This window comes from Somniosus microcephalus, chromosome 6, assembly GCF_052327205.1.
Source record: "Somniosus microcephalus isolate GS21.2 chromosome 6, FLI_Smic_1.0, whole genome shotgun sequence".
Taxonomy (NCBI): Eukaryota; Metazoa; Chordata; class Chondrichthyes; order Squaliformes; family Somniosidae; genus Somniosus; species Somniosus microcephalus.
This window is the reverse complement of record NC_140992.1, coordinates 220,319,832-220,339,866: the sequence shown is the minus strand read 5'-3', so window position 1 is coordinate 220,339,866 and position 20,035 is coordinate 220,319,832. Positions and strand designations below refer to the sequence as shown.

The following is a 20,035-nucleotide window of genomic DNA, read 5'->3' as shown; positions in this document are numbered from 1 at the left end:
TTTACATTCAGAAGATTCATCTTCCTGTACATTACTACACTTGGTGGGACAATCAGTGTTTGATCTGTTCTAAATTGACAGTGACTGATGGCTGAGATCAAGTTTAGCATAACGAAAATGTATATACTAAGACAGGTATGTATCGTCATGTTAAAAATAACATCAGAAGTATTGCCTAATCCTTGTTTCCAGTCACAAAGGGACTTCCACCAAAAATATCAGTTAAATATTATCGACCACTGCAGATTCTAATGTTTTGCAAATGGAGAAAGTTTTATTTACATTTGTGCATACTGCTTGCACAGGAATCATTTTTGCTTTGTGGGTCTTGAAAAATACATTTCGCTTTAGATAATGTAACTAATCTGATAAAACAGGTATATGTGAAATGTTACCTGCAGTGGTTAACTACACACTCGCTGCTACAGTATTCATTATCCCACTCCACGCTCTGGATTGGTGGATTTGTGCAGCCAGTCCTCATGCATCGTATTGGAGTGGGAGCACCCACAGGAGCTGGTGGGGGAGAGCTGATGATAGGCTGGACTTCAGGCGGAGGTGGTGAAAAGCTCTGGAAGTAGTTAAAAACTATTTAAATAGGTGAATCTTTTCTAATTAACCCAATGTTTAAATGGTTCTGTTGTGGACGGCAAAGAGCCAGAGAACTTTAAAAAAAAATAATCTCTGTAGTGCTCAAACGAGATGTAAATGTCATAGAATAAGTATCAACAGTTGGCAAGGAATAATGATACTAACTCTTCCTGCAGTGAATAACTAGGGGTCCCTATAAGGTGTTTTCAGTCCTAATAGCTTGCCTTCATATACCGAATGTGAAAGTGCACCCTTGCTCCAGCCTCATGCTTAAGCACAGCCTATACACAATAAAAGAGAATAAAGAAAATACCCAGTCTAGGTTCTGAATACTGTCTAAGGTCAAGCACTAAACCTTATACATAGTAACAGAACTCACAATCATTCTTTTCAAGGGAGTGATTGACCTGCGGATACAGGAATGAAGAAAATTATACTTACTTTGGCTTCCAACAGACAAGGGCTAGCAAGGATTGCATACAAATTAGAGAGGCAAAGCACTCCGCAACAAAAGAGGGGTCATTTTAGGCACTGCCGTCTCAAAAAAGCATTATATTCTGAGAGCTTGTCCTTGTAAATTCCGCACAATAATTGGTAATTACAATTCAAATTAAAAATGAGTAAAAACACCATTTTGCACGCTTTAATCTTAGAAATTAATTGGATCAACAGTATGTGGTTCAAGTACGCTATCCTGCCTCTGCATTTTCATAGAGCAGTGTTTGCACAGGAAAACTGGGTGGAGACACTTTTTGAATCACAATCTTACATGCAACATAATTACAAAAAGACTAACAAAAGCAAAAACACACACACTCAAATATATTCCTGCCTCCTTCCTTTATCTGATACTACACTACGACAATACCACGTTTCCATGGAAACAAACAGATAACCTGTATTGAAAGAAAACAATGATAGATTACATGTACATGTGGTGTCATATCCAATTAAGTCAAATTGACTGTGTACTGCATTATGCTCCTGCCCGCACGGCAGATCAATAAATATGGGCTACATTCAACAAAGTTCTCTATTTTTTCCCATCCCAGCCTACTAAGTCCAAGACAGATCATGCTACTCTGATCCAAGCACTGCTGCTAAGGGGGCAGGTGGTGCATAGACACCATTCAATCGTGGCCTATTCAGTCCAAACTACTCTAACACTCCATTCATGCATAGCAAAACACCATCTGGTCCTATTTTCCCTCCAGCAATCACAGCTGACCAAAAACGATGATAACAGCTGTTACAAAACAAAAGCCAAACAAAGGGGCAAGAAAGGTTATACTCAAGTCCAGTACTGCAAACTACTCCATGAAGTGGGTAATAGAAAGAAGCCTTTCAAATGCTTAAAGACTATTCAATGGAGCAAGGCAGAAGACACTGGTTAAACCTGAGATATTTAATCCATCTGTCTAGAAATACTGCAAACATCAATGGGTCAGGTGATAATGGCTGACTGAAATTATGCTGCATACTGTCACCAGGGTTGTTGTACTCTAACTTAGTGATTAATGACCTAGTGCCAACTATAATTAAAACTTTGTGTGTTCATTCAACTAATGTCAAAGCTGTTTAATGGAAATAATGATACAGCTCTCCACCAAAATGGGAAAGGCCCTAGTTGTGTTGTCTTGCTGCATTAGATGAAAACAAATAGAATTATTTAAGCCTCATTGAGTTAAAAAAAAAAATCTGAAACTCATCCTATTCTTCTACATGATTGTACATTTTTAACATCTAAAATATTAGTATTAGTAAAAAAAAGTACTGGAGAAATTAATGGGACTGAAAGTCGATAAATCCCCTGGACCTGATGGCCTACATCCTAGGGGTTTGAAAGAGGTGGCTCTAGAGATAGTGGATGCATTGGTCGTCATTTTCCAAAATTCCATAGATTCTAGAACGGTTCCTGCGGATTGGAAGATAGCAAATGTAATCCCACTATTTAAGAAAAGAGGGAGAGAGAAAATGGGGAACTACAGACCAGTTAGCCTGACATCAGTAATAGGGAAAATGCTAGAATCTGTTATTAAGGACATGGTAACAGGGCACTTAGAAGGGTAGAGTCAACACAGATTTATGAAAGGGAAATCGTGTTTGACGAATCTGTTAAGAGTTTTTTGAGGTTGTAACTAACAGAATAGATAAGGGGGAACCAGTGGATCTGGTGTATTTGGATTTTCAGAAGGCATTCGATAAGGTGCCACACAAGAGGTTATTAAACAAAATTAAGGCTCATGGGATTGGGGGTAATATACTAGCATGGATTGAGGATTGGTTAACGGACGGAAAACAGAGAGAGTAGGAATAAATGGGTCATTTTTGGATTGGCAGGCTGTAACTAGTGGGGTACCGCAAGGATCAGTGCTTGGGACTCAGCTATTCACAATCTATATGACTGATTTAGATGAGGGCACCAAATGTAATATATCCAAGTTTGCTGTTGATACAAAGCTGGGTGGGAATGTAAGTTGTGAGGAGGATGCAAAGAAGCTTCAAGGGGATATAGACAGGCCAAGTGAGTGGGCAAGAACATGGCAAATGGAATATAATGTGGAGAAATGTGAAGTTATCCACTTTGGTAGGAAAAATAGAAAAGCAGAATATTTTTTAAATGGTGAGAGATTGGGAAATGTTGGTGTTCAGAGGGACCTGGGTGTCCTTGTACACAAATCACTGAATGTTAACATACAGGTACAGCAAACAATTAGGAAAGCAAATGGTATGTTGGCCTTTATTACAAGAGGATTTGAGTACAAGAGTAAAGACGACTTACTGCAATTATATAGGGCCCTAGTGAGACCACACCTGGAGTATGGTGTACAGTTTTGGTCTCCTTACCTAAGGAAGGATATACTTGCCATAGAGGGAGTGCAATGAAGGTTCACCAGACTGATTCCTGGGATGGGGGGGATTGTCCTATGAGGACAGATTGAGTAGACTTGGCCTATCTTCTCTAGAGTTTAGAAGAATGAGAGGTGATCTCATTGAAACATACAAAATTCTTACAGGGCTCGACAGGGTAGATGCAGAGAGGATGTTTTCCCTGGCTGGGGAGTCTAGAACCGGGGGGTCACAGTCTTAGAATTTAAGAGGTCGGCCATTTAGGACTGTGATGAGGAGAAATTTCTTCACTGAGAGGGTGGTGAATCTTTGGAATTCTTTACCCCAGAGGGCTGTGGAAGCTCAGTCGTTGAGATTGATAGATTTTTGGATATTAAGGGAATCAAGGGATATGGGGATAGTGCAGGAAAGTGGAGATGAGGAAGAAGATGGTAGAGCAGGCTTGAGGGGCCAAATGGCCTACTCCTGCTCCTATTTCTTATGTTCTTATTTGTGCCATGAATAGGCAATGAAGGATTAGAGAATTTGTGTTCATGCGAGTGAGATATCACATCATAATTTTACATTGGAGGCAGCTAATTTCCCTAGGGCAGAATGAGTCACGCAAACTTTAATTTTTGAAGTAGACAAAAATAAACATAAATTAAAATATGAATCATATTACTCTTTTGTCAAAAGTAAAAATGTAATTATACCTGACAATAAAAGATAAAAGCTGATGTGTGCTAAATTATCTTTATGCTGTAACATTGCCTAATTCATATTAATTTTCTGATAGCAGATGAAATGCTAATTGGAGGAGATAATTTCCACACACAAAGCTTTCTCTTCTTCCCATCTAATTTATTCCAAGCAATGGATTTAAGAATTTAATCAGATATACACCACTACGGTATTAAATATTTGTACACAAGGATCAAAATACTGAACAGTTGCAGAGCAAAGGAGAAATCCGTGTTCCCTTATCAATGAAACAATGTAGTCCAGGCTTAACACAATACCTGCTATTTCGTGAGTGCTCATTATTTTAATTTCTGTTTACATCTAATAGCTGGTAGCTATGGACACATACTCTAGCATGTACCCCAGTGTGTATTGGGATTCCAGTCATGCATGACACTTGCTGTTTTTAATTTTCATTTTATCATCAGTAGTTTAAGGTTGTTGCCAGTGCTAATTTGCAATTTTAACCAGACTTCTTCACTATAGCTTCTGACAGGACAGATGCTGTAATTAATCACTGGAGACAGCTGGGGACGGCAGCCATGCTGTTCCAGAAAACATTACGATGGCAGCCTCATTTCTGAAGCACTTGGATGAGAAATGAAATAATGTGAACTGCTAATCCCATCTGTGTGCAGGCAGTATGCACAAAGGTGCTCAGTACCTTCTTCTCAATGCTATTAATACAAATTACGGATTCATTTACCGGTGAGCAATTAGACAACTGATAAAATCTTTTACTACTACGATCTATTTACAAGAACACACAATCCAATGCAATTGATGTTATTTCTTTAATACATTTTCTTAGATTCCGGTTAGTATTTCTATATGAGGTATGCATTTATGAAAGTCCTTTAATTCCAATTTTGGCTGCAGAATGATGGGCTGTGGAAGCAGTATGTTACACTCAGATGTTTTGAGGATGACTATGTGGGGAGGACTAGCAAAAAAACTTGCACCCAATATTACGCAAGAGTTCAATGGAAAAACATAGATAGTAAAACGTGAGGCACATGTAACTCCAATTGGTGTGCGATTCGGATTCATTTCCTGCTTCAAGTCAAATTGAACTCATTTCAGGTTGTTTATTCTATTTAACAATGGTCACTGGAGATAGGAGAGCAGATAGATTTTATTTGCAAAACAGCATACCAGTACATAGAGAGTAATTGCACTTTCCTGATTGTCATCCGATTGTGGAATAAGATAATCTACTGGGTTCATTTCAGGAGTGTGAAAGGACCATCAATACCAATAAATTATGAAAGCCGTTCTCAAGAGTGAACTAAATCCAGTAAGATTTATTCATTCAAGGACTTTAAAATAAACAGAATTGAATAAAGTCTTTTTTCACCAGTAATACATGATTTCCCTACAAGGAAAGATCAGTATCAGTTGTTCCCATGGATGATGCACCTCATGAATTCTGGTCCCTTTCTGATTGTTAGCTGACATCACTTGTGTGGTGTGCCTGCCATCGAGAGCTTATATTATCTATCTATGCAAGGGCAGTTTTAATTTCAGTGCTGTGATGTATTGGCATGGTAGAATTGTGAAAATGACATTAATCTCTATAGAATAACAAATATGGAATGCGGCAATTAATATAATTGAATTCACAATCCGTAACTATACGGAATCATTTACTAGAAGTCACCAATGAAACTAAAGGTTTTTTGGTTAATGTAAATTTTTCCTTACTGATCTAATTCTGCAGTGTGATTTTTGACAGATATATCTATATCTATTTCTATGTTGAATATTTAAATATGACTATACCAATTACCACACATTTTTTTATGTTATGACTTTTATTTAAACAATCTGTTGGATTAATGTTTTACATTTTCTTCAAAGAAATATAAGGGAAATGTGTCACTGTACAAAATGTAATGTATACATAGTACAGAATGGAGCTAAAATGCTCAGCTTCTGATTTTAATCAACAATAAACTCAAAGGGTGCATAATTGATTTTTAAAAATCCATGTTAGGATCAGTTTACCACAAGACAAAGTGCATCTTGAAGTACATTTTTATTCATTTATAACAAACAGTCTGAGATCATTAATACACCAGATTCATCAATTTATCTAATACCATCCAGCTCCCACTTTAAGAATATTACCCATGTCAGTATAAAATGACAGGTCACCTTGTTTCGCTGGGAACTTTCCATTTCTAATAGTTACTGACCTGTGGCAATACTTGGGTCTGGGCCTGGGTTTGTAGTGGAGATTGCTGTTGTTGCTGGGCTGGCTGTGGACTTGACCGTGTAGGGACTGGAGAAGTGATCTGTGAGGCCACCACTGACTGCGACGCAACAGGGGAATGCTGAGGTGGCGAGTGCTGAGGCGGGTGCTGCTGTTGCAGCTGCTGGATTTGCTGTTTCTGCATGTGCTGGAGCTGCATTTGCTGTAACTGCTGCTGAATCTGCTGCTGTTGCAACTGCTGCTGTAACTGCTGCTGCATGTGCTGCTGAATTTGCTGTTGCTGCATCTGATGATGCATCTGCTGTTGCTGCATTTGATGCTGTTGCATTTGATGCTGATGCTGCTGTATTTGCTGATGCTGCATTTGCTGTTGCATTTGTTGCTGCATTTGATGCTGCTGAAAGTGTTGCAATTGATGCTGTTGCATCTGCTGTATCTGGTGTTGCTGAGGCTGCAATGGAGGGCTGAGCTGGGGCGAAGGTGGAGTGGGGACCATGGTGGTGCCCATAGAAGTCCCCATGGGTGTGGCAATGTTTGTTGACATGTTTGGTGCTATAGTAACAGATGCCACCAGCTGATTGCCTTGCAAGGGCAACCTCATTGGTTTGGGGGCTATTGCCCTTGGCAGTGTCTGTTGCAGAGACTGGGTTGACGCTGAGACAGAGGCATGCTGGGAAAGTGATGGATTCATAAGAAGGGAAGTTGAAAGACTAGTCGATGCCAAAGTCTGCTGAACAGAACGCATGGTCTGTGCTTCAGCTGATTCTGCAGCGGCCTGTGGAGAGAAAAAAATGTAGTAACCTTAAACTAAGTGACGCACTAAGACTTTTATAAAACATTCTTTATTCACATGTAATAATGATAATGTTATTCAAGGAAAGGTAACTGCAATTCTGTACAGTCAGAGTAAATACCGAGCTACAGTTTCTCCACACTACTTCAAAAAAATATTCCTCAGCATTGGTGGTGGTGCAGTCAGATTGTCATGGGCTGCCTTTTCATTTTTCATTTCTGATGATGTTATTATGTTATGGTAGATAACAAACTAAGAATCAGAGACTTAAAATAAAGGAAAGCCCACTATTCTAAAAGACTGATTTCCACTGATACCAATGATAAGCAGTGGGCATGTTTTAAGGGGATTTCCTTGGCTGAAATCACCCTATAATATTTGCTGTAGTATTTATCAAACAAAACAGAGATATGTAAATGGGGAGGAGGGGTTGGCAAAATCAACTCGTTAAAAAAAGGATCAGCTATGGGTAAATGCTCCTGAAAGTGCTTAACTACTTTTCCCTTCAATTCAGCAAGATTAAATACAAATATGTTATCATACTTGTGCAGTGGAACAGTTTCAATCAGTTCTAGCACACATTATGGATGTGGATAGTTATCTGGTAAGTTGATATTGTTGATCATTATCATGTAACTATGAAAGAAAAATACCTCAACCATCCATGTAATAAAAAGCAGTAATGAAAATCAGATAATATCAACAGCATGCTGTGATAAATATCAATTAGAGCAAGTTTAAACAAATCAGGAAGTGGAATAATATGAATCCATAAACATGTCTATGACAAATATGATATTTTTGAAACTTTTATGGACATAAAAGATGTGGTAGTTAATCAATTGCTTGTTCATGTTTTTAAACAACAAAGGTATTCCTATTGTCAGGTGCTGATGAAACAATATTGAGAAAATGCCAGGTTACTGAGGTAATGATTTGGAAATGACCTTATTTTTATGTGCTCATTCATAAGAAAAAAAACAGTAATACATTTTGGGTAATATAAATGTATAATATTAAATGCAATAATCTTTCATTATAAGAAGGTTTATGATTTAAGACAAATGTTTTAAAAGAACTCAGCTTGATTCTCCATTCCTTGCTTATTGCTCCAGTGCATTCACTTCCAACCATTAGCTGCAATTTTGCCGGCGCTCAGCGGACGGGATGGGTGGCGGGTCAGCTGTGAAATTTAGAATGATTGACAGCGGGTCGGGAACCCGCTGTCAAAACGCGCACACCTGCATTTCCCGATGTTGGGTCTGCCAGCGCTGAGCAGACCTGACAGGCAACAGCAGGGGACCCAATTCAAATCATTACTGGCTTGTTTACAGCCACTTAACAATGCTTTTATCCACTGGTTTTCCGCTGTGCCTAGACCTCGTCTGTGAAGTTGAGGCGGGAGGTCACTTGCCATTGAATCAGCTGATGAGTTGACAACTTCAAATGTCAAGTCAAAGCTCCCAGCTGATTGAGAAATGTTCCCTTAACCACTAGCTTCTCTAAACTGCAATTCCACTACAAATTAATGATGCTGCAAGTCTTTACACAAGTCTCCATGCAGTCTGACCTCATTACCTCTCCCACCATTGACAGATTGCTTCTCTCATCTCTACTTCACCTGCCATCTATTCCATCAGCATGGTGCACTTTATACTCTCTCACCTTGGTCCTCAGAAACTGGCCATGAAAAGCCCCAACACCAGCATCACCAGGCACACCAGCAGCACCAACAACCACACCAACCTTCTCCACAATCACCCGATGCTGCACAGGACAGAGGGCATCAGCACCCGACCACCTTGATGCCAGGGCCGGCCTCACCATGGTCACATTTAATTCACGTGATGCTGTACACCTTGGATGTCACAGGATGCCAGGTTGGCACCACCTCACAGCAATACCATAAAGCATCCCTACAATGCCCATGCCATTCCTTTCACACTCATCACCATTGCGGGGGGTACCGTTATGTCTCACCATTCACTGCAACTCACTAAGCCACTTCCAAAGGTGCACACAAATCTGTCCAAGAACGCAAAGTGTTGAAAATAAAGATTTCAGTTTTTGACAGCACATTAACAGAAACTTCACAAACATTGGCTAAAACACACAAGTGCCTACCCATGTGTGTTGTTAGTTGGTATGCTTGCAGTAGGATAAGGGTGAGTGTGAGGGGTGGCTAGTGAGATGGGGAAGTGATAATGTAGATAGAGAGGGATGGGTGGAGGTGCAAGGTAAGTTGGTGTGAGTAAGGATGTGCAGGGGTACGGTAGGGAAGGCAGAGTGATGGGGATGTGATAAGTGGCACAGCAGGATGAGGTTGAGTGTGGCTTTGCAGTAACGTTTCGTGATCTACTGAGATTATTGAAAGGTTTGCGCCACTGCAGCCTGGTCCTCCTGACCACATCCTTGCTTGTGCCCTCCAGTGCAACCAGGCTGTCTTGGTCTCTTGGGGAGGTCTCTTCCACCCTTGGGAAAGGAAGAGGACATTCCTGTGTGCAGTGACTCGCTCCATATGGAGGGAGTCATGGGAGAGCCTGGGTGCAGCTGTGCACCTGTGCACCTCTGTGCAGTGCTTATCAGTGTTTACAGCACCTCAATGCTGTACAACACTGACAGCACAAATGTCAAATTAAATTTGCGCATGGTCCCTTTAAGGAAATTGGCTGATGACGCATCATCAAATGATGTCATCATACACACTTCCTTCAATTGGCCGGGATACGCACTGTGCGGACTCAGCAAGCCCAATCAGGGGAAAGTCATGTCGGAGGCTGGGATGGAGGCAGGAGCGGGGCCAGGACCCGCCACTGCATCGCCCGCCATGGACCTGCCGAGGTAGGGAAAATCGCGGCCATTGTATTCATGATAAGTAACATTTTCCTAACTTCCCAAACAATGAATGCTTTTATATTAGTTGTAAATCTCTCTCAAATAACTTGACAAATCTCTATACACTGAAAAATAAGTAGTTAAACCAGCATGTTGAATCTTGGATAAGATGGATTTCAAGTATGATTATTAACATAGTAAGAGGATGGCCAATCAGGGAACTTTGAATGCAAAGAAATGAGAACAAGGATCTCTCAATCTCCCACCATCTCTGTTATATCTCCGTCCACAATGTCTCAAGATATCAGGATCCCTCTCCCAGTGATCCTTGCTTCCAGGACTTGGCCAAGTGTTACAACCTTTATTTCCCAATGTTCCTGGAACTCCCCCACCCAGATCGGGTAATAGACCTTCAAAATACTGCTAGACCCTAAAACCCCATCTCAGTCCTGCTGGACTCTAGGGGGGAAAAATTCAGTATCGCCCATTTTGTGGCGCCATTATCGGCCATGTGCAAAGTTTAGCGCCTGGCGCTAATTATCGCCTCCGACGACAAACATGACTTTTATCGCCACTGGAGTTGATTGGAGCGCTAAATCAGGCGCTTCACACCTGTCTTAAGGCGCAAAGGCCGAGGAGCGAGGCGCTACCTCAGAGCGCTGGCGAAGCAAGGAAGGGCAAATCAAAATGAACCTGCATAGTGCTGCTCAGTACCCAAAACTCCTTCACACAGCGTTGAATCTTTCCAGAAGTCTCTCTCTCTCTCTCTCTGAATGCGTGGTGCAAAAATGTCACCAACAAAAAAAGGCAGGAAGCGGTCGCCTTTAAATAGCGCTCCCCCAGTCCCCTTCTGACTGCAAAATGCTCCCCTCAACATGACGTTGCTAGCAGCAGGCGGTAAGGCAGGGGGCGCCACTCAATATCCGGTCCGGGGCGCTACCGGGGCGTTGCACGCTCGACTGACGTTACGATCTGCTGGCGCAGGAGACCATGGCGGTAGTGTTTAGCGCCGCCGCAAAATGTCTAGTTAATTTCACGAGCGGCGCAAACATCACCACGCCTGGGCGCTAGTTGCTTTCTGTCCCATTAGCGCCCTCTTAAGGCGCTAACGGGAGGCGCAAACAACTGAATTTTTTCCCCTAAGTCCCCTTCTCAGTGTTCCTAGATCAGTGGGTATTGATGAAATCCATATAACAATGAGTTATGCAAATGTGCCACACAAGTGTAATATGTAGCAGTAACTGAACCCCATTAGCATCCTTAAGTTGTTCTGTTTATAGAAGGAAAGAAAGAACATGCATTTAGATAGTGCCTTTCACAATCTCAGGCTGTTCCAAACCCTGTAAAGCCATTGAAGTAATTTTGAAGTGTAGTCACTGTTGTAATGTAGGAAACGTGGTAGCCAATTTTGCAGACAATAAGGTCCCACAAACAGCGATGAGATAATGACCAGATAATCTGTTTTAATGAAATTGATTGAGGGATAAATATTGGACAGGACAATGGGAGATCTCCCTTGCCCTTCTTCGAATAGAGTCATGGGATCTTTTAAGTCCACCTGAGAAGGCAGATGGGGTCTTGGTTTAACGTCTCATTTGAGAGACATTGTAACATTCCCTTAGTATGGCACTGAAATGTCAGCCTAGGTTATGTGCTCAAATCTGCAGTGACGCTTGAACCCACAACCTTCTGACTCAGATGTAAAAGTGCTACCTGAACCAAGACTGACACATATCATGGATATGCTCAATTTTGTTAAAAAAAGTACATTATATTTTGTCCCTCAGATTTTAGAGATGGTGAGAGACACGTGCTATTGCAGCGACTTATTCTGGCAGAGTTGACAAATGATGAAACATAGGTTTGTTCCATAGATCCAATATGTGCTGCACACAACATTTTTGTCACTCACTTTATGCTCTAACTTGTGATATAAAACCAAGTTTTGATATGTGATTTGTGAAGGTTTAATTAAGTTTGACTCCAGCAGTAACCTACTACCTAGCATGAACTACAGAACCCAGCATAAGCAAACAGGCCACGTTCAACATGCACTTTTAGAAGATTACCTTTGAAACAAGGCTGGCTCGGTATGCAGCAAGAGCTTTCAGATATTCTTTTTTAGCAGCTTCTGTTTTTCTTTTGTATACCTATATGCAAAAACATATTCCCGAGGTTAAAATGCTTGTACATTTATTAACCTTGTATATTTATGACTTTTGCAAGAAAACCATGGAGCAGATTATTTTAGTCATCAGAATGTAGCAATTTTATAGCATTTGGTTATGGAAGGATTTTTGCTTATTTTTAAAGAAAACCTCTATGTTCAACAATAACAACAACAGTAACAACCTGCATTTACATAGCATCTTTAATGTAAAATAGGTCCCAAGGAATGGATAGACAGGGAAATGGTCACTAAGCCATAAAGGGAGAGATTAGGAGGGGTGGCCAAATGCCTGGTTAAAAAGATGGCTTTTGAGAAGGCTTTTAAAGAAGGAGAGAAGTGGAGAGGTGATGGGGTTAGAGAGGGAGTTCTAGAGATTGGAGCTGAAGTCACTGTCATCAATAGTGGGGCAATGGAGGAAGTGGGGGCATACAAATGTCCAGAGTCAGAGGACCAAATGTGTGTGGGGGTTGGGGGGTGGGGCATGGTATAAGGCTGGAGAAATGTTGGGCATGGAGAGATTTGAAGATAAGGACAAGGATTTTAAATTTAATATATTCACAGACAGTAAGCCAGTGTAGGTCAATGAGGATGGGGGTTGATGGTTAAGCATAATTTAGTATGGGAGAGCTCATGGCCAACTGTGTTACAGGCAAGTTGAATTTGTGGCTGGTGGAGGATAGGAAACGAGAAAGGAAGGCATTGAATCCAGAGGTTTTTGCTATCAGACAGGGAGAGAGGGGACAAGATTCATCTTAGTGGAATTGTTGGCACTTACTCAAATGCAAGGTGCAGCACTGTGAGCTGGACACTTTAAAATAGCTGGAGCTTGCAAGCAGAGCTACTGGTCAAGGGGAATATCTCTTAGAAATTGGGGGGAAATTGTTAAAACACAGAATGGACACTGAGGAGATGCTTGGAGTAAGGAAGAGAAACAAAGAGGGGAAAAAGACAGAAAGTGAATGTGGCAGAACAAGAGAGAAAGTAAACAGAAAAAACAAAACAAATAAAAGACGATGATGTTACGAATCTGGTTTAACAAGGATCAGGTGATTGTCTGGGTTTTTTCTCATCCTTATCTATTTGAGTAAGCAAACTCAAAATGGGGGTTAATTTAAAGTTTTGATGATAGTGTAAAATGGGCAATATCAGATTAGCCACCTGTTATATACTTCAACTGATTTTGCTTTCCATGACTTTAATAGAATGCAAAAATCGGAAGATGTGTATAAAGGCTGGCCAATTCAATATCACCCATTTCACACTATCATCAAAAGTTAAAATGACCCACTATTAGTTTCATTATCTATCTAATATATGTTAATGCAATCAGCCATATTATCAAAATCTATTTCAGCAGCAAAAAATCTGATCGATTGTCGTCACCCCACCATGGCTTGTACAGAGTATTTGCAAGTCACCTGTTTTTGTTCCTCTCCTAGACTGTCCCACATGGATGCTACAATTTTGGAAACTTCTCCAAATGTAGCGTTGGGGTTTTGTCCTTTAATGGCAGCTTGAGTGTCCCTGAAGAATAGAGCATAAGCTGACACTGGCTTCTGGGGTTCATTGGGATCTTTCTTCTTCTTCTTCTTTGGTGTCTTGGGTTTTTTTCCTGAATCTACTGCAGCTCGTTTCTCAACACTCACCTGAAACAGGTCATTAGAAAAATAATGGGTTACAGCAAGTGCTCACTTCACAGCAATTAGAATTGTAAGACTGAAACATATTCCTTTGATTAAATTATGTTGAACAATGATCATTCATTTAGGATTCTAATGCTCCCTAACAAGGGTAACGTTGAAAGAACAAATATTTGTACATTTCGTCTTAGATAAATCTAAAAATGACAATGTATCAAATGTCTTAAGGCATTAAACGTACAGTATACTTTTGAATCATGCAGGATTTAGCAACAGCAGATCAAAGCTCTAGGCAATCAAATATGTAGCAGTCCTTTCTTGATCTGGATTAGCTAACTGGTTTTAAAACAATCTCTAAAGTGCTTGACAGAACAAAAGCAAATCAAGGCAGATTAGTTAATCAAATATCACTCTCTCAAAGCAAACTTAAAAATTGCAATTATCTTATGAAAATTAACAGTGACATTTGATGGAACTGTTCATTTGCTTTTTCTTTGGAATTAGCCAGAAGAGACTTAGCAATTATTGACCTTGAAATTTAGTTTGTCTGCATTGAACCAAACTATTTCCATAAATAAATCAAGCAGGAAAAATAGAAAAATAAGCATATTACATTGAACAAAGTCTATCTATCTCAATTACAAAGACAATAAGAATAATTAAGTGCCTCAGCACAACAGCAAGAATGATCCCCATAAAATATAATATGGCTATATACTGCAAATAGTATTATAAATTTAAAACACATGAGTAAAATACCAGAAGAATAATTGGAAGTAAATTCATGTTATAAGCATTTTTGATTGTAATAATCAAACAGCATACCCTGTTGAATTCCTCAGCATCATCATCATTTACAGAGCTAGAAGGAGATGGGGTTGCTGACTTGCTAGCAGGGGGTGAGGGCGAATTATGTGGCATATTGCCACCTCCTAAATTCAATCCCAGTTGTGCACTCAGCTGTGATTGGTTAATAGTGGTCAGCTGATTATGTTGCATTATTCCTGTTTGAGTAACATCTGCCATGTGAACAACAGATCTCATACCCATGGTCGGATCATGGTGGTACTGGGGAACTTGCGTCTGGCCCAGGTCCTGCATGGGAAGAAGAAGAAAACAGGTTCAAAAACATGTTAACTGGACGCAGACCTTAAAGACAACATTATTAGGTCATTCCTTTTTACCACTCTAAAGGAATTGTATAACAATCCAATGGGAATGGGATGGGAATGGATACAACTTGAGATACTGTAATTAACTACTCCCTTGACACAATGGGGTAGATTTTCATCTTGATTTCAATGGAATGAAAATTGAGCAAGTTCCACTCTGCCAGAAGGTAAAATTATACGCCAATGGTTCCTGTGCAGCTACAGTTGGGGGAGGGCTCTGGAGGACAAGACAGGACTGAATTGTAGAGATGTGGAGATGCATAAATATTGAAAAGTTTGAGGATTAGCAATATTGTGCAAGGTTTGCGGAAGGAGTGGGCATGATGGCCTGAAAGGCCTGCTTGTTCTAGGCTTTCTTACGTGCTAAATATAGAAGCTATACCATGATCAGTAATGGGATTATGATAAATATCTCCACAAGACTGAGTTATGATCAGACTCTCTGGTGGAGATATCTCGCATGTGTCACTTGTAATCCATAAATGAGACTGACCTGATAACTTGAGCAAGACAGCCACTTTTTAGTTAGAGTTGACTAATGAATACAAATACATATCTCATGTCATCACTGCTAAGGCATGTCCTGTTTATGAAATTTAAGAGATAATAAGCTTTCAATTGTAAACAATAATGTAATTTGAATAAGTAACCTAACAAAGTCAAATGAAGTTGCTTTGTGACCCCTCTGTTATTGCCATAACCATTCTCCACAAGGGCTCGAAATTCGCTTTCTGGAATAACTGGATAGTCCAGTGGGATAGCACACTTGTATGTTCACCACAGTTTGAATCAGACCCAGGGTAACGGAGTGAAACTTTCCTTCTGTGCTGCTTAGCCCATGTCCACAGTTGAAAAACTGCCTGTAGCCTCATACTAATTGGTACTAAATTGTTCATCTCACTCGGAGAGCCCAAAGGATGGCTGAAAATGTACACTGCTGCAATAAAGGATGCTCTTCAGAGGTTGCTGCCAATACATGTTACTCAGAAAGAGCTTTAAATGCCTCTGGGACTAGGAAGTGCCTGCTTTTGATTATCTGCAAAAAGTGGGAAAGTGTTCCATTCACATCCCTGGCCATGATAAGCACAAAAAGTAATGAAAAATGTTAATGTAAATACAATCCAAATATACACTTCGGGGGGAAAAATTCGGTTGCTTTGCGCCTCCTGTTAGCGCCCCGAGGCAAAGCACCTAGCACCCTGGTGCGGCGCCACTAACGCCTCCCATGAAATTTAGTGGGAGGTTAGCAGCGGCGGTAGCCGGTAGCTCCCCACTCGCGCCCCAGCCGCAAACTTGGCTCATGCCCCCTGACCTACCGCTGGATGCTATGTCCGACAGGGTCAGGGTGGCGTTTTTGCGGCCGGGGCGGTGTAAATTAAAGGGCAGGTGCCGGGCTGCCATTTTTTTGGGGCCGCCTGCCAGCACCTGCCCCCTCTCATCTCCCCCAGTGGGGTGCTGGCCGCGATCGGTCAGCTCGGCACTCCTCTTCAGTGCCGGGCTCTTTTGCCAGCACCCCGCTCCCCGGTGGTCCAGCAGGGCCCCAGTGTGCGCTGAGCTAGGCCCCTCCCCTTTAATCAGGTGAGGGAGGCCTGCAGTACTGCGGCGCTACATGCCGATGCATGTGGCGCCGCTGCACGCAGTGCTGCGATATTCAATGGGAGCGCCCCAAGAGGGGGTGGGGGGCTTCCAGTAGCACCCCACCTCCTGCTTGGGGCACTACCATTCAATTTTGGGCGCGGGGGCACTAACTTTTTCGGGGCACTAAAGGTAGCGCCCTGGCGAAGTTAGCGCCCCAGAGGGGGTGTGTGACAATTTTTCCCCCTTCATTTCTAATTCAATCCTGGTGAGAAATGTCACCACAAAGCTAGTGTTTTTTTTGGCCCCTATCTATAGGCTTTGCTTCAGTTGAGCAGAAGATGTGTTTTTTTTTGTCGATTATTAATAAGTCTGAGTGCCACTGTAATTTTTGGCACAAATTAAAATGGGAAATTATAAACTCAGCATTTTGATTCAAGCGTGTCTCTGTCAATCAATGTTATTATGTTCCTGGCTAATTTCTGCATGCGTGGAAACAGAGGAATGTTTTGCCTTTATAATTTTGCTTGTTAGTATAACTGCTTCCTCATAATAATCACAATTCTTGGGAGAAAATCATTTTGTGTTTTGTAATGAGATGCATACTTCAGTCACGTTCCATAATATTAAACAACATTTAATGAAGCTTGAAAATACCAGGAACCTAAATCCACTAGCCTCAAAACAGAGAGCTTTATGATGTGGGTAGCATGTACTGTGACAATATGTCCTGTGTCTGGACGCTATTAAACTTTCCACAATGGGTACCACAAAAATATTCAAATGCAGCACAGCTCGAAGTTAACGATATCCTGATGAAAAGTCTTTATTAGTATCACTATAAACCTAGAAAATAAATGTTGACCTAAATGTGAAAAAAATGGGAAAATCATTACAAGTGTTGACATAACTCACAAATTATGTATCTGTGGCAAAGCAAACTGATAGCCACAGCACACTGTAAGGTCCACTCTCGGAATTAAACACAAAGGTGCTATAATTTAAACAGTTAATACAAAACATGACAGCTTCCATGAAGACTGTTAATGATATTATAAATTGCTTTTTTTTTTATTTGATTCAGATCTTATAGCAAAATGTGCAAAGTGTGGATTGTCAATGGGAAGATTGAATGTCATTTCTGTGGGGTAAAATCATCTGTTATTAAGCCACTCTAAGGAAGAGGCAACCAGAAATTCTGGAAATCTTCAGCTATTTAGGTTGCGTGTTTGTGACACTTAAAGCCACCATTTCCGGTTTCTCTTGCCACTACTGTAATGTCCTTTACCCACTGATGATTTTGCTCTGCATAAAAGATTCATTCCTTTTTATCACTGATGTTATCTTCTTTAAATGTCGAATTGAAGGAAATATTGGAATTGCAGGACCATGCAAGCGTTTTATTTCACGTTAAAGTTATGATGCTATAATGGAAAATTCCATAGGTAATTTTCATTTGATAGTCAAGAGAAGATAAACAACTATGCAGTGAACACTTTGTCTGAAGGAACAAAACGTTCCAAACATTAAACATTTTAATGATGCATAAAATAACTATTTCACTTGCAGCTCTGTAAACAAGGTTACTAATTCCCTAAATTGATTAAAAACGTGGATTGATTCGAAGGTTATGTACAATGTTTATACACAAAATTAAGGATATATGTAGTGCTGCTTTAAGTTAAATATGCTACAAATCAAAACAACAAAAAAAGCCATTATGGAAATGTTTACTATGAGGTAAAATACATAGATAAATGTTCGTTCCACAATGATTGTGTGAAAACACTTCCTTTTTAGGCTTAATTGAATATTCACTAACAGGATTTGGCATACGTGTATAATTATGCTCCTCCAATATGTTTGATATATAAAGCAAATTTCTTTGCAGTGAGCTATTAGCTGTGTCAATTCACATTTTCAATCAAAATAGGGATTGCAACGTTGCCTATGGTCCTGCCTGTAAACATGGGAAAGTGTAAAATTTTGGCGGAACATAGACTCCTAAGTATACAATTTACTGGGATAAATCCAGCACATGTAGCTAGGAACTGGTGTTCTAAATATTGTATACACTTCAGTAAATTGCACACTCAATAGTATAGTATATACACAAGTGAAATCTATTGCATTAACAGAATAATAAATGAGGGCTATAGGATGATGTCTTTCGCTCTGACATTCACTGTTCCTTCAGAGTTATCAGAATTCATTAAAACTAACCTTACATAACATACAGCAGAGTCCCCTAGCACTTCTAAGTCAAAGCTGGAAAGACCGTTAACAAGTTCAATTTTCATTCAATCAGCAGTAGTGCTCTCTGAAATGTTTCATTGCAGAAGAGGAATAAAATAATCTATATGGTAATTATGAGGATGAATCCCCCAGCAACTTTCACCAACATGAAAGGTCAGCTCTATTCAGACATTTTATCAGCCCTCTGCACATACTCCTATTCTGGCAATTTATATGTGAACTGTGTTTTATTTTTTTTTCCATTCACAACTACCTGCAGAATTAAGCTCTTAAACCAAATGAGAAAAATGAAATTCTGAATGCTAGCAAAGCCTATAATAGTGCAGAGATAAATCGCTCAGCTGTTGCCCCTCAAGCCTCTTGGGCTGAATATTTTTCGTAGTGCACTGTGGGTATTCAGAACTTGTTCAACATGATTTCATTTCATTTCTGGCACAGCCTGAGAAAACTAAATTACAGAATCAATCATACAGAAGGTCAGAGTGAGACTTCATTACAAGTATTGCATGCTTGCATGAATATCTTTCATTTCTGACTGACCCAATATGTCACAATAGCTGTCTAGTAAAAATTCCACTTTCTGAAACTGATGTACTACAGAAGTCGTCGCTACTCAGTGGACTGGACAGATTATGGAGAGGTGTTAAAAGAACGTACTGAACCACCAGCCATAGATTCAAGGAAATGTCTTGGGATAACTATACTTATTATTATATAGCAATAAAATAATGCTAAAAGGAAATTATCATTGGACTCAGTTTAATTAACTTGAATTTAGTATTAAAAAATATTGAAATTAAATTGTCTTCAATGTGTAAAATCTGTGATTTATGGAACTGTACACATCAAAAACATATTTTTAATCCACTGTAAGGAAAGGCCAATATGCCTGTTTGACACAAGCATAAGGAATTACAAGTTATGGTCTCCAATACAGTGTACGTATATGATAATGGATGTGTGTAATTTCATTACAAGATAATAATCCAATCAATGGCTTCAGATGATGTCATAACCACAAGTGAAGCATGAGTGGTTTATGTTCAACATCAGAACTCTTAAAATTGGATTACTGCCTTCAATTCATTTACTGGTTGCTTTTATTATTTGGAATATAAATCAGGTAATAAGATTGTTTAAAGATATTTTCTTACAATTGCAAGTAAACTTAGATGTGAAAGTCTTCCGATATGTTTGAATTGAAAATTACCGCCC

The 20,035-nt window shown here is 40.0% G+C and overlaps 1 protein-coding gene across 3 annotated transcripts in view; it reads right to left on the bottom strand.

Annotated features, from left to right (window-relative positions):
- Window positions 1–20,035, bottom strand: part of tox3 (TOX high mobility group box family member 3) — a 133,082-nt gene that overhangs the window by 2,221 nt on the left and 110,826 nt on the right. For 2 of the 3 annotated variants that reach the window (XM_085991443.1, XM_085991442.1), the window contains 5 exons: window positions 14,643–14,912; window positions 13,596–13,823; window positions 12,077–12,157; window positions 6,363–7,154; window positions 396–571 (listed from right to left, as the gene is read on the bottom strand). In XM_085991443.1, the coding sequence (XP_085847569.1) occupies window positions 396–571; window positions 6,363–7,154; window positions 12,077–12,157; window positions 13,596–13,823; window positions 14,643–14,912 (1,547 nt within the window). The remainder of the gene's footprint in view (window positions 1–395; window positions 572–6,362; window positions 7,155–12,076; window positions 12,158–13,595; window positions 13,824–14,642; window positions 14,913–20,035) is intronic. The other variant, XM_085991444.1, reaches the window with a different exon arrangement.